At 42.2% G+C, this 16,211-nt stretch overlaps 1 protein-coding gene across 1 annotated transcript in view; it reads left to right on the forward strand.

The window, feature by feature from the left end:
* Positions 1 to 2,475: 2,475 nt before the first annotated feature.
* LOC310800496 (aldo-keto reductase family 1 member D1-like) overlaps positions 2,476 to 16,211 on the forward strand; it is a gene marked incomplete at its 5' end in the record, with an annotated part of 49,537 nt that continues 35,801 nt past the window's right edge. Inside the window, 3 exons of the mRNA XM_083663099.1 lie at positions 2,476 to 2,568; positions 3,211 to 3,378; positions 4,199 to 4,315. Coding sequence (XP_083519225.1) covers positions 2,476 to 2,568; positions 3,211 to 3,378; positions 4,199 to 4,315 — 378 coding nt within the window. The remainder of the gene's footprint in view (positions 2,569 to 3,210; positions 3,379 to 4,198; positions 4,316 to 16,211) is intronic.

A 16,211-nucleotide genomic window follows, 5' to 3' on the forward strand; every position in this document is an offset into this window, starting at 1 on the left:
CCAAAAGGGCTTATTTACAACAACAAAAACATCTCATCATAGGCTGTTACACTGGGGATGCTGCATGTCCCCACCACTTGTTCAAAGATATGCACCCATCACAACATCACAAAAGGGAAAAAAGTTGCATCAAGAAATATTAACTTACAAATGAGAATGCATTGAGAAAGGTTTATTTGTACTACTAGAAATATTGCATGCTACGCATGCTCGATTCCTAGTGATAGGCTATTGTTATATTGTTATTATGGTTTACCAGGCTAGTGATAGGCTATTGTTATATTGTTATTATGGTTTACCAGGCTAGTGCTAGGCTATTGTTATATTGTTATTATGGTTTACCAGGCTAGTGATAGGCTATTGTTATATTGTTATTATGGTTTACCAGGCTAGTGATAGGCTATTGTTATATTGTTATTATGGTTTACCAGGCTAGTGATAGGCTATTGTTATATTGTTATTATGGTTTACCAGGCTAGTGATAGGCTATTGTTATATTGTTATTATGGTTTACCAGGATAGTGATAGGCTATTGTTATATTGTTATTATGGTTTACCAGGATAGTGATAGGCTATTGTTATATTGTTATTGTGGTTTACCAGGCTAGTGATAGGCTATATTGTTATTATGGTTTACCAGGCTAGTGCTAGGCTATTGTTATATTGTTATTATGGTTTACCAGGCTAGTGATAGGCTATTGTTATATTGTTATTATGGTTTACCAGGCTAGTGATAGGCTATTGTTATATTGTTATTATGGTTTACCAGGCTAGTGATAGGCTATTGTTATATTGTTATTATGGTTTACCAGGCTAGTGATAGGCTATTGTTATATTGTTATTATGGTTTACCAGGCTAGTGATAGGCTATTGTTATATTGTTATTATGGTTTACCAGGCTAGTGATAGGCTATTGTTATTATGGTTTACCAGGCTAGTGATAGGCTATTGTTATATTGTTATTATGGTTTATCATGCTAGTGCTAGGCTACTGGATATTGTTATTGCTGGGTTGACTCACACACTCGTGCTTTCTGCAGTAAATATGATATTGGCATGCATTGTTCCATTCACATGGTGTTGCAGCTGTGGTTGTGATGCATATGGATGACTGTAGCCTACTTGTGCGCCATTTTCTGTCTCGCTGTAATTATGTGCTCATCCTAAATAAATGAAGCCTGTTGATTGTCTTCTGTTTCCGCTGCACAGGCAGATGTGTGAGTTTCATGTCACACTGCACACTGAGTGTTAAACGACACAAGCGGTAATCTATCTCACGTCACTGGTGAAGTTAGAGCAGTGTTGACTCATTCTATTCACCTTATGTAGCCCCGCCCACTTGACCTAGTTGTGTTACGACTTCCTGTTCAAAACGCCGTCTGTTTTACCTGCTCAAACCTAGTCTGACTCACTGGCTGCAATTTCACATTGAGTGGCAGATGATTCTAGAGGCCGATAACACAATGAACACAATATAAGTACTGTGCTGTCACAGGAAGTGTCGACACAATAGGAAGTAATTGGCTGACCCCCGTGTTGGAACATAAGATGAATAGGTGACAACTCAAACTCCCGTAATGTTGTTTGACCTTGATATGTTGAAGACTGCTAAAATGTTGTTGTTGTGTTGTTGTTTTCATCTGAGAACTTATACCCACCACTTTTCAACACAAAGTGACGCCCTTGCACCTATTCATATTATGTTACATCACACAGCCATCCCCAAAGGAAAATAACTGGTGATTGTAATACGTTAACATGTGATTAAAATCAGCCTATGAGCTGTGTATTATATAAGCATATAGAGGGTATGCATGTGATGTCACAGAGGCAGAAGTCACTGTGGGGTCACGCCCACTGAGTCACAGCAAGACTGAGCTTGAATGCAGTAATCAGCCTAGATAACTGACACCTGCTGCTCAGGGAGGAATTTGACACTCATTTTGACACTCATTCCCGATTGAGGGGGCGTGTTCCAGTTGGTGTGCATACCCTCTATAGGAAAAGGATGTGACATCATGGGAATACTACGTGGCTGTTTGTTAATGAGTTCCAAGTCATTCCAGGTGTGGACTTCAGCCCCTTGTGAAAATGCATTGCTTTTCCTCACTCCAGTTACAAATTAAACATAACTTGTCAAACAACACAACATGCCACAAACATCTGTATATTTGGGTTGACCATTTGAATGTCACATGTCCCTAATATAGTAGGGGGAATATACAATTACAGTTCATTAGGGACTGTTCGTTATTTATCAGAGGGGGGTATGGTGCAAAACGGGGGAACATCATGGAAGAATATGTGTAGCTCCAGGGAGGGTCAAGGAAAAACAAACCCACCCCCTCTGATAAATAACGATCAGTCCCTCAGTTCAGACAGAGTTGTTTTTCTTAATACATAACTTATTAGGCACAATAGGCAGGGTAGATAAGTTCATGAATGATAATCCCAGAAGTCGACACACTCACAGACATGAATCTGAGTGCAGAGAACCACAGGATTCTGTTGAATGATGGGAATCGTATTCCTCTGCTTGGATTGGGCACTTATGGGGATCCAAGAACGGTGAGATTTTTAAAGGGAAACAAGTCAGTATCTAGATTTCAAAATGGATTAGGTTTGTCTCCTTGTTTGATCAGGACGGTTCTTCATAAAGCAGGAGTGAGTCCATATCTAATCTACTGCATGCACTGATTGGCAGGGGTAGAACACTGTTATATGGGGTCTTTTTTTAAGACAGAGTTCAAACTAGATTATTTTACATAAAAAAAAAAAATAATAATAATAATAATAAAGAAAATAAAGTCAGATTACTCGACTAACTGACTGTTCACTTTGAATGGCTCCACATTTGGCCAATCTATGGCTGGCCAGTTTCTGATGCTTATGAAGAACCTAAAAAATATGTACTCTTTAATGGATGTAATTTAAAATGTAGAAAAGTACAATAGCTACTTCCGTGAAAACATAGATAAGCACAAGATAAATAGCTGATTTCAAATGACACAAAAAGCTACACAATTACAGTAATGACTAATTGTATTTAGTTCCATCCATGCTTGTTGATTGATTTGATTAATATTCACTATGTCATTGTAGAATATTAGCACATAATAAGAACAACAATGCATTCCATATTTCCACCTTTTGCATAACAAAATAATATGTCAAATCAAACATTTGGATATTCTGTGGATTTCTTGATAGACAGCCACAGGCACAGCACGGGACTGTGTCAAGCTGGCAATAGATGTGGGCTACCGGCACTTTGATGGAGCTTTGGTGTATTTCAATGAGCATGAAGTGGGTCAAGCCATTAGAGAAAAGATTGCCGATGGAACGGTCAGAAGAGAGGACATCTTCTACTGTGGAAAGGTATTATTATTCTATCATTTCTTTTGAATCAAAGTGGAACACCATTCATTTAAGGGATTTAATATTGTTGTTTAATATGGCCTGTCCGGACCAGGAAACTCAAACCATGTGCCACGGAGGGCTGAAAGTCCTCAGGTTTTCCTAATAGAATATGAGTGATTTCACTGGTAAGAGCATCTTCAACCAGAGAGGAGAAACTGAGCTATGAAATCACCATACTGTATAGACGGTTTTCACCAGAGCGCAACCCCACAGCACTTCCTTTTTCTCAGCATTCGGCAAACTGCAGAAATATTCACTCGACATCGTTACTTTTGTTTTCGCTGCTCAGCTGTATAGACGGTTTTCACAGAATGGTCAGTCCTGCACTTGAATGTTTTTTTTCTTTTATGTCCATAGCAAACACTGCAACAGGAAGTGAGCGGGGGTTCAATTTAGAATGTTTTTGTTGTCAAGTTAAAACCGTCTATACTCTGCATGAACAACTCATTCCCAAAGACAGGAACCCGACTACCCGAGACCAAAGACTCACACTTGAAGAAAATGAAAATGAGTTTAATTTTATTAGAGCTTTATTGTCCCTTATCCCACAACCAAATCCTTCTGCAAGCCGCCCGTAACATCTTTCCCTAGACATTCTCTATTGGGCCGTCCCAATAAGTTCTTTCTCCAGCTTTGATGGAGAGTTGCTCATCATCACAGCACATACTGATTGAACTCTCCTACACCATGATGGGAATAACATATGCATTCTTAAACTGAGCTGTCTGAATGTTGAATGCTGAACGTTTCTAAAGCACTCCCCTCTTATCTCTCTCAGCTCTGGAATACCTTCCACCCCCCAGAGTTGGTGAGGCCTGCCTTGGAGAAGACTTTGAAGGCCCTGAAACTTGAATATGTGGATCTCTACATCATTGAGCTTCCTATTGCTTTCAAGGTTTGTATAGGCTACCACTGATAAGGGAAATATGCGGTGTTGACTTATCAGACAGCCAGCAAATACCAACTGTATATTGTATTACTGATGTTGAACTCACATCTAGTCCGGGGAAGGTTTATTTTAGCAGGTACTCCTAGGGACACTTCACCAACATTCGCCTTCAATCCTCAACTCATACAAAGGACAGGACTTATGTTGTCAGTGAATTTTTCATTTTCAGCAAACATTTTTCTTATTTAACCATGAGCAAAAGCTAGTGATCACAACCTAACCCCCACAATGTTTAATTTGCCAAGTTTCACTTAAATTAAATTCAACCTTTACCAAAAAAGAAAAAAGAAAGAAAAGAAAATCCCCCAAATTGAAATAACATTGTTTTATTTTATCTCAGGGCTGAGGTCGATACATTTTCCACTCAATGAACCCAGCCAGCTCTGCTTTGAACCAGCAAATATCTCAAACATTTTATAACGGCAACTTCTGGCATCAACTAGTAAGGCTAGCTGTTAAATATGACTGCAATCCCTTTATGTAACCACTTATGTAACCCTGTGGGAAAGGGTTTAGTTGTAAGATACTTTTATTTTGAAATTAAGACTTTTATTTTGAATGTGCGATTTTTCATCTTCTTCAAAAACTTCGTTCGGTACGTCCATCTTTTGTTTTGTTGTTTGTCGTTTTATTTTCTGATTCGTTAATTGTCAAGTTAACGAGCTATTTCCGCTGTTGTTTCCTGTCTAGGGCGGGCTCTAGGCCGGAAGCAGGCAGGGTGACAAAATCACTTGTGAACGGAGGCCCAGGCTCTTTCTCGCCGTGAAGAGCCGGGTGACGCGAGGTTAACCTTGATGTGATTAGCTGAGAGATCTGGGCGTGGCGTAGCAGGTGTGCGGACTGCGGACGGACTTGAGTGCGTGCTGCCGCAGAGATGGATAATGGAGAATAGCTGAGAGTTGTTTTCCCGTACTTGGAGAGCTTTAACCAGAGTTTCTATTATTAAGAGCACGGTTATCGTATCTGTTTCTAAGTTTTCAACCCGAGAACTGTGGACAAGAGGTGCTTTTGCCAGAGGACTTGACACCGGACAAACAAAGCCAAGTTTGTGGATGGTCGGCGCCGCGTGTGTTTGTGCGTCTAGCTAGCTAAACAGTAATGTACCGAGCGCGTCATTTGTTAGCCCAACAAGTGGCTGCTATATTATCAGTAACTGCTGGTGTTCTTACCAGACCGGTGAGACATCGTGAAGCTATGGATTTGGACGGCATCGTGAAGCTAAGACACCGTCAACGGTTAGTACAACAGAGGAAAGAGACTTCGCCTGGCCCTGGGCTTGGAGCTGCTATCCTTGCTATCAAACACGTGGAGGACTAGCGTACTGCTGCTAGCCTACAAGCTACATGCCTGCGCGCTGATGCTGATCCATGACGGTAACAGCTTTCATCTTGGTCGTCCGTCGTTCATCGTTAAAGGTACATTACATTTATTTTATAGCTCTTCATTGAGTGAAGGGGCCATTTACGTTTGAGGCCACACCGATCCCAAGCATCGACTCAGGCCTGCAACTGGGGTTTATTTTATGGTTTTGCCGGCTTGTCTAAGGTGTATTTTTAAATGTGGGCCCACAATAGAGTAACATTACAGTAGCCTATATGGTACCAAAAGTAAATCGAATGTGTTTACATTGAATTTGAAGGCTTTGAAATATTATTTTGGTGTTTATTGAATTGCTTGTCTGTCATTTGGGAGGTTTTTGATCAAATCCATTAGGGCAGTGGTTCTCATTTCTCAAACCTTTTTGGCTTCAGTATCCTTTGCCTGATTTCTGAATCCAAGTACCCCCAACATTAACCCACTACAACATTTATCTTAGAAAACTGCAATGCCAATGAATGAATGATAACCCACCTTTTGAGGAATAACATTATAAAAAGTGAATAAGAATTGCAATTAGTGCCTCATGAGCATATTTATTTTAACAATTCATTTATATTAATGATTATTCTTACATTATTCCATTTCCCCCTTTATCTGAAGTACCCCCTCTAGTACCCCCACGTTCCCCAGAAGAAGAACCACTGCATTAGGCTAATGGTGTTTTTATAACTGGTATTCACCTTATGTAGCCACGGCCATTTGACCCGGTTGTAGGGTCGTGTGATGACTTCCGGCTAAGAAAATGGCTGGCTGCTCCAATATCATCTAACTCTGAATTAACTAATAATTTAGCCAATTGTATGTAACATACCAAATAAAAGCAAATGGCAATGTCTTAGAATGCCACGCCATGTAACTGGCTCGTTAAGTCTCCAGGGAATTACGTTAACATGGCTGGAACGCTCGGAGGAGAGAAAACTATCTGAAGCTTTCTTTGTTGGAGTCCAGGTATGTTTTACAAGAAAGTGCTCGTCATTGACCTGACAAATAGACGTGACCCGGCTAACAGTGGATACCCGCTTGCTTGCTGTGTACCGAGCTCAAAGTAGTAGGCTACGTTCTTTATTTTACCCCCTGCACTGTCCGCTACAAAAACAACTCTTCTTCATGACGTTCTTTCATATTTTGCGCCGTGACCGCCGGAAGTGTTAACACGACCCGGAAGAATTTGGCCCACCCCCGCGTCTGAACATAAGGTGAATAGCAGAACATTTATTTTGAGTTACTGAAGACTAAGATCCAAGAAAGGTATCTTTTCCTGGAAAAGAAACAAAGACTAATTGAACGAAACATAACTATGTTAATGCAATTATTATTTTCTATTATTTTCGAAGTAAATCATATTATATTTTCATACTTACCCGATATGTGTTAATTTATGGTGCATTTCTTGATGTTTGAAGTGTTTAAAGACGACATGAAACGGGTCTCAGATAGGGTTTGTGATGTATCAGACTGAAAAACAAACATTGCTCTCACTGAAACATTGCAGAGAGGCGGGACATGATTTGATTTGACCGTTTTGGTGACTGGGGTTGACCTTGGCCAATCCTGGCGCTTGTATGGCATGTTCTGCCCCCAAATGGAGTGGGATTCATATTGTAGGGACTACTATCAAAAAAGTCCACTACAGAGGCTGAGTAGGCTCTTACTGTGACGCGTTCAAATAAATGGTGGTAAATTTTCTGCAGTGTGCTCTGCCACCGCCGCTTCGCTAACAGATCCTCCTTCGCCTTAACCTGCTCCTCTGCCTTTTTGAGAGAGGTTGAACTTGCCATTAAGTTTTTCAGTTGATATTTTTCCTGAGCTCTCTAGTTCCTTCTGATCTAGCAAGCACCCCTTGGCCTGAATCTCATCTTTTGCAGCTTTGAGAGATTTTCTCAAACCTTCTACATGAACTCTCAGACTTTGGCTCTGGTTCTTTAACAGGTCCAAGTGTCCGTCTTTAGCTTGCATCTCCTCCTTGAGCTGCTTGACATTAAACTCAAGCACTACATTGCGCTCTAGAAGTGCCTCTATCTGCAGTGTGCACTGCTGCCGCCGCTGTGGTCAACAGAAAATATCGGAGCCAAACTCATCCCCTAACATCAAGCCAGACGCCATACTGCTGAACAGGTTAAGTAGTAAGTACTGAATGAATGAATGAACCACACCCTGTGTCAACGTGAAACCACACCCCCTGTGCGAATTGACCAATTACAAGCGATAATGGTTATCAGTGAGCGTATGCAGCTCAAACATTAAGTCATGTCAAACAACATAAACAACATAGGCAATATAGATATTATGGCTCCTACACATATTCTGCCCCTATGAGAGTGGGATCCGTATAGAACTTGGCAACGGCAAGAGTACTGCCTGCCGGCTTGGAGCGTCAACTAGCTAGCCCACAAGCTACCAATTTATAGCCGAGGGATTTTTGCTTTTCTTTATGCATCGCGGTCGGGGAACTCTCTGATTCACAGAGCCTCTGACCCCAGGCTATTACGGAGAACACTCTGACCGCAGAGCTCCAAAATCCGCGGATTATTATAGCGGCCTGGGCGGTCAATCACAAAGCTGGATACCTCTGGCTGCTAGGAGGTGGAGCTGCTAGCTTGAACTAAGCTACCCGGGCAGCTAGCCCTCATTAGGCTACGACACTAGCATAACAAGCTAACCAACAGTCCCCACCTATCTGTCTACTTTTCCATCTGTTTTTTTCTCTCTCTTGTTACGGCCTCCACACATATAACAGAAAATAAGGCTCAAGTGGAAACCACAACATAAAGGACACCACACAAGAATCAAAATAATAGGGTTTTTATTTTCCTTTTTCCCAAAGTATCTAAGAAAAGGCCCAAAACCATAAAACAAAATAACCTGACAGTTTAGGGCTGCTCGATTATGGCAAAAATCATAATCACGATTATTTTGATTGATATTGAGATCACGATTATTTAACACCATTACTCATTGACATTGAGAACATCATGAATTTATTGAACATTTACACTGGCTTTCTTTTTAACATTGGATGTCTTTGGATTTTAGATATAATTGAAAATAAATAAAAGTGCAAAGATTTAGAAATAAAATAAAAACAAATAAATATACAGTATATGTAGGCCTACTATGTTGCAGTGAACTGCCACAATCAACTGCAACTATTAATCTACATTCAATATGTTGGTAAACATCTGAACTAGTAGTCCTTAAACCTCAAAACTAACCAAATGAGAACGCTAGTAACGTTCGTTTACATTACATTACTCATTTGGCAGATGCTTTTATCCAAAACGACTTACAATAACACGTTTAGGTTCATAATAGGCTATTGTTAATGTTTATCTGTGAGCTTGTTAGCTGTTGAATATGCGGTCGCATTGTAAAGAGTGTCCTGAATCGATGACTGTATGCGGTGGCAGTAACTAGATGGGGCTTTGTCTTTTTGTTCGTTTAGCGTTATTTCTTGGTCATAGACCACTTTGTGAGTGGATTTCAAGTGATTAAACAGAGGGAGAGGTCGTGTTGCGGGGTGCTGCCTCGACCGCGCATATCTTGACAGGTGGGTCAAAACTCGCATCGCAATTCCGTGCTGTATATTCGCATCGCTCTTGATGTGTGGACCTTTAAACTCGGCGAAACCATAGTGTTTCCACCCCACATACGTTGTTTCACCTCTCTTCTCGACCAGCGGCTCTCTTTCTGTGACTTCTGTCATCTTATTCTTGTGCTACCACGGAAATAAGCGGGGAGGAGAAACGTGCCGTAGCTCTTCACATGACAGTCATTCACAACTCGAGCTGAAACGAAACGGTGTGCTTTGGGCTTTGGGGGAGGGGCCGCGCAAAGGAAGGGGTGCGCTTGATTTACCACACAAGCCAGAACGAGAGTGACAAGAGCCGCAAAATCGTTGTATGTCGATTATCTTGTTTTCATAATCGTAGACAGCCCAAATCGTAATCATGATTAAAATTCGATTAATCGCCCAGCCCTATTCTCGCGATAATATCGTTAATCGTGATGATTTGGGACAAGATAATGGTAACATGAAATTGTCATATCATCCCACCTCTATCTGGGTAGAGGTGCTGTTCTCCTGGGAGGCCTTGATGGACTGCACGGCCATCTCTGACGGCAGCTCTGACGTTTGCTCAATGTTCTCAACGTTCCCCTTGGTCCTCAGCTGGTTATGGGAGGAGAGAGAAAGGGACAATGTGTTACAAACAGTCACTACCACCTGACATTTTCATCTGAAAAGAACAGACTAATAAGCCACAACTTGAATTAAAATTAACAACAACAAACTAGTGGGCCTGACTTTAGTGAGTTGAGTGTGTAGTTAGGACTGAACCTTCAATGACTTTAGTGAGTGAGTGTGTAGTTAGGACTGAACCTTCAATGACTTTAGTGAGTGAGTGTGTAGTTAGGACTGACCTTCCAGGGACTTTCTGGGCATTTCTCCAGGGAGATACGCCTTCTCTTATTTTCACTCCCTGGAGTCTCTTCCGGCCTGGGCCTCTTTGCTGGGTGACGGGCCGTTGGCCTGGGCATGATAGGGCAGCGGTTGGCAGGCTGATGACGAGGAAGAAGGGGGGGGGGGGGAATGCAATTCAAATTAATGACCTAATTTACATTTTAGGCCTTCAGATGACACCCTTATGCAACATGACTAACAATTAAAATGAGATAAATATCTGACTAATGCAGGCAGCATGTAACATGAAGCCTAATGTTTCAAGGTAGGGCTGCTCGATTATGGCAAAAATCATAATCACGATTATTTTTGATTGATATTGAGATCACGATTATTTAACACGATTACTCATTGACATTGAGAACATCATGAATTTATTGAACATTTACACTGGCCTTTCTTTTTAACATTGGATGTCTTTGGATTTTAGATATAATTGAAAATAAATAAGTGAAAATAAATAATAAAAGTGCAAAGATTTAGAAATAAAATAAAAACAAATAAATATACAGTATATGTAGGCCTACTATGTTGCAGTGAACTGCCACAATCAACTGCAACTATTAATCTACATTCAATATGTTGGTAAACATCTGAACTAGTAGTCCTTAAACCTCAAAACTAACCAAATGAGAACGCTAGTAACGTTCGTTTACATTACATTAAATTACTCATTTGGCAGATGCTTTTATCCAAAACGACTTACAATAACATGTTTAGGTTCATAATAGGCTATTGTTAATGTTTATCTGTGAGCTTGTTAGCTGTTGAATATGCGGTCGCATTGTAAAGAGTGTCCTGAATCGATGACTGTATGCGGTGGCAGTAACTAGATGGGGCTTTGTATTTTTGTTCGTTTAGCGTTTATTTCTTGGTCATAGACCACTTTGTGAGTGGATTTCAAGTGATTAAAGAAAGAGGGAGAGGTTGTGTTGCGAGGTGCAGCCACGACCGCGCATATCTTGACAGGTGGGTCAAAACTCGCATCGCAATTCCGTGCTGTATATTCGCATCGCTCTTGATGTGTGGACCTTTAAACTCGGCGAAACCATAGTGTTTCCACCCCACATACGTTGTTTTACCTCTCTTCTCGACCAGCGGCTCTCTTTCTGTGACTTCTGTCATCTTATTCTTGTGCTACCACGGAAATAAGCGGGGAGGAGAAACGTGCCGTGGCTCTCTGTTCACATGACAGTCATTCACAACTCGAGCTGAAACGAAACGGTGTGCTTTGGGCTTTGGGGGAGGGGCCGCGCAAAGGAAGGGGTGCGCTTGATTTACAACACAAGCCAGAACGAGAGTGACAAGAGCCGCAAAATCGTTGTATGTCGATTATCTTGTTTTCATAATCGTAGACAGCCCAAATCGTAATCATGATTAAAATTCGATTAATCTCCCAGCCCTATGACAGTTTGGCTGAAATAAACAAAAGGGAGAGGGGTCTGGGCTGGCCCATATAGGGCCGTCGAAGCCAGCCCCTCTCCTTAAACTAACAATTGAAAAACGTTCAAAGAATAATTTAGAATAACTAAACTAAAACTAAGAACGAAAAACAACTACCAAACTGCCAGGTTAAACTAAAACAATAAAGCCTGGCACCTATTGTGCCAGGGCCTAATAAAGGAAAGAAATGGGCATCAAAGTAACAAACCAATACTGCTGGTGCTGCTGGGCTGGATTCAGGATGTAGACTACTGTGTCCCAGCAGCAAGCCAGCTTAAATACCTGCAGGCCCAGCAATCAGCCGATTGTCTGCAGGTGTTCAGCCTGAGGTATGGGGAGCAGAGGAGATCAATTAAGCAGCTTCACACACAGTATGTAAACACCTGAATGTATAACATGATACATACCGTGTGTGAAGTTGATCATGCACCGTCCATGGCCACACGCAACACTCTACAATGGGTCTGTCCACTTTATCTCCAGACTGCCCTGGCTGCTGGCACATGAGCCAGAAAATAAGATGGCAAGAGCCTGTTTATACTCAGGAGGGTGCTAACCATTACACAGTGGAACATCCCCCGTGTGTAGATTGGCAGAGCAGACAAGGTCGAGGATGTGGCCTTTGACGTGGGTGGGGAAGGTGACGTGTTGGGTGAAGTTGAAGTTGTCCAGGAGAGAGGTGAGGTCGGATGCAGGTTTACAGGTGGGTGAATCAATGTGGATGTTGAAATTGCAGAGGAGGAGTAGACGGGAGGAGAGAGATGAGGCTATTGTGAGGACTTCGGTGAGGTCGGACAGGAATGATGGATGGGGTTTAGGTGGACGGTAAATGAGTAGAACAGTGATGGAGCAGCAGGTTTTGAAAGCCAGGAGTTCGAAAGATGAAACTGAAGGGGGAGGGTGAGTTCTGTCAACCGGTAGTGTTGTTTGAAAATGACAGCCAGGCCACCTCCACGAAGGGCGGGGTTTGGAGATGTAACTGAATCCAGGGGGAGATGCTTGGTTGAGGGAGAAGAAATCATTGGGTTGTTGCCAGGTTTCGGTGAGGAGGAGAAAGTCGAGTGAATTGTCAAGAATTGGTTCATGCAGGAGGAGCCTGATGTCAATGACCTTGATGCTATGATGACCACTGATGTGGTCAATGTGCTAACCATTACACAGTGGAACGTCCCCTGTGCCTTCTGGAGCAGCAGGTGGAAGCAGTCCAGGTTGTTGAGTACAGCACTGATGTAGAAAGGGGTGTCTGAGCCGTGTATGTTTCCGTTGGGGTCGGCCCCGGCTTCCAAGAGGATCTGGACACAGTCCAGGTGACCGCACACGGCATAGCAGAGAGGTGTCCAGTTATCCTCATCAGCTAGGTCTACCTGTGCTCCCTGTGTGATCAGGTAGTCCACACAGGCAGCATGACCCGACCGGGCTGCGAGCACCAGAGGGGTCGACCAACACCCGTAAAGACCCTTCTCATTGATCTGCCTTCTGAAGCGAAGAATTAGTTCATGCAGGAGGAGCCTTTACTGATGTGGTCAATGTGCTAACCATTAATCAACGAACTGGCGTGCTCAACCCGACGTTTTAAAGATGGTTACTGGGTGCCGATCCAAACATCTCAAAAATTAAATCAAAAACAGCACTCACAGATTTCTATAAAGTTTAAACTTTTAATGCGCACAGCAGCAATGGTACAACGAACGTTTCAGCCTCACAGGCTTTCCTCAGCGTTGCAACAAACAGTGGGTGTGACCCATATAAGTAGGAGCCAGGACCAAGCTGAATGAAACCAGCTGTGGAAAATGCATGCATCAATCAATCAATCAATCTCCAACATATCTAGAACAAACGGAGTGGTCAAGAACCTACATAACAAATAAATAAGATGACCGCACAGCTGATCAGAATACATCAACATGACTGATTAAATCACTCACAGATCCTAAAAGGAATAAATCTGTGAACAAGACAAATATATAAAAAAATTGATAAATATGGACAATTGTAGATATATACAAGTATCAATCTGTATAAATGGTATGTCACAACGATATAAATAATACCAGAAGCACATTAGAAGTAGCCTATAAGAAAAATAAGAAAAATTTAAGAAAACCCCTCAGTCTAGAACTGCATGACAGGAGTAGATAACCCATCTCAAAATGTGTAAGCATGACCAATCACGTATCAAAACACACATCAAAACAAGGGATCAAACCACTTACAAGAAACAAGAGAGCAATAATTCTTCATTTAAACCCTTAGGATGCTCAGTCTGTAAGTGGTGTATCCAATATGCTTCTCTCTGGAGAAGTTTTCTCTCCCTGTCTCCTCCTCTCAGAAGTGGCCCCACTGACTCAATCCCCATAAAACGTAAGCTACAGGGTGATACATACCAAACCGGAGACAGATAGACAATGACTCGACAAGGACATGTCAGGATCGGTGTTAGACATGTGGATCTATTCGCGGGTAGTTGATGGCCAAGACACTCTCGGTAACTGAAGTCCCGATGAGTAGGGAAGTTGTGGAACTTGATAGCTAGGTCTGCACTGTTCGAGGTTGGGAACGGTTGCAGAGGTTGACGTGATATTAGTTTATGAACCACTAGAGAGGACCTGCAGAAACGAACCTTTATAGAACCGGAATATGACATCACCTGTGTCATGACATCACCAGCCGATGACACTTATGAATCATGACATCATCAGTGATCGATGACATCATAGTAGGAAAGATGACATCATCTAACAGTACCCCCCCCTCTCGGGGCTTAGGGTCAACCAGGAGTTAGAGACCATGCTGCGTTGCACCACTGTCAGGATCGGTGTTAGACATGTGGATCTATATGCGGATAGTTGATGGCCAAGGCAAACTTGGTAAGTGAAGTCTCGATGAGTAGGGAAGTTGCTCTGGTGGCCCGCACTGACGTAGAAAGGAGAGACTTCACTGTCTACAGGTATGTCATCAGGAACAGCGGCACGGAACCTGAGGAGTTCCTGCAGTATGTCCAGCCTTCCTTTGCAGGCAGCCCAGTAGACCGGGGTGTATAAGCACTGTCCTCTTGTGTTGGGGTCGGCCCCGGCTTCCAAGAGGATCCGGACGCAGTCCAGGTGACCATGGACCACAGCTGAGGAGAGAGGAATGAGGCATGTGGTGCCATCAGCTAGGTCTACCTGGACTCCCTGGGTGATCAGGTAGGTCACACAGGCAGCGTGACCCCGCATGGCTGCAAGCCCCAAGCACCTAATACCGTTCCACGAACACCACTCATTAGCTCCGCCTTCCCTCCCCTTCATGGCTCCAAGATATTCTCCAAACTTGATCTACGGAACGCCTACCACGCCTACCAAGAGCTTTTTTTGCCCCTTTTTCTATGAAGGCAGCTCTGTGGGTGGGTGGGTGGGTGGGTGGGGGGGGGGGGGGGGCGAATGGCAAGTGAGATACTGTAGTCCAAATGACCAACACCCGTAAAGACGCTTCTCATGGCGAATGGCACGTGCGATACTGTAGTCCAAATTACCAACACCCGTAAAGACGCTTCTCATTGATCTGCCTTCTGAAGCGAAGAATTAGTTCATGCAGGAGGAGCCTTTACTGATGTGGTCAATGTGCTAACCATTACACAGTGGAACGTCCCTTGTGCCTTCTTATAATCAGTTCAATCAGCTTAGATTCTTGATTAACAGCTCAATCAAATGAAATAAATGATAATCAATCATAAATTATAATCAATCATATCATAATATAATCAATCGTATAATAAATTATAATCAATAAAATGGAGACTCAACCCGAGCTAGTAGCAGAGCTGCAGCATGGTGCCTGGAAAGAGAGATCTCCATTCCAAACAAGTTCATTTCGTCTATCTATTATTAACTATTAAGTTTTCTTATTGACCCGTAAAGACGCTTCTCATTGATCTGCCTTCTGAAGCGAAGAATTAGTTCATGCAGGAGGAGCCTTTACTGATGTGGTCAATGTGCTAACCATTACACAGTGGAACGTCCCTTGTGCCTTCTTATAATCAGTTCAATCAGCTTAGATTCTTGATTAACAGCTCAATCAAATGAAATAAATGATAATCAATCATAAATTATAATCAATCATATTATCATAATATAATCAATCGTATAATAAATTATAATCAATAAAATGGAGACTCAACCCGAGCTAGTAGCAGAGCTGCAGCATGGTGCCTGGAAAGAGAGATCTCCATTCCAAACAAGTTCATTTCGTCTATCTATTATTAACTATTAAGTTTTCTTATTGAAAGACTGTGTATTTTGTCATACCTGACAGTTTCGACTGCTGCTTCCTGCAGTCTTCCTCAGAGACATCACGTGACGTGCAGGAAGCAGCAGTCGAAACTGTCAGGTATGACAAAATACACACAGTCTTTCAATAAGAAAACTTAATAGTTAGAGATCTCCATTCTCTTCTGTCAGTGTGGCTCCTGAGGTCTTGATTTTGCTTTGCCAGTTCATGAAGACATATTTTTAAACTAAAAGAGACAAGTGAGCAGTGTTTCTCAAACTGTGGGTCAGGCAATTTATACATTATTAACAGCAT

This window comes from Poromitra crassiceps (assembly GCF_964638095.1).
Source record: "Poromitra crassiceps genome assembly, chromosome: 30".
Classification (NCBI taxonomy): Eukaryota; Metazoa; Chordata; class Actinopteri; order Beryciformes; family Melamphaidae; genus Poromitra; species Poromitra crassiceps.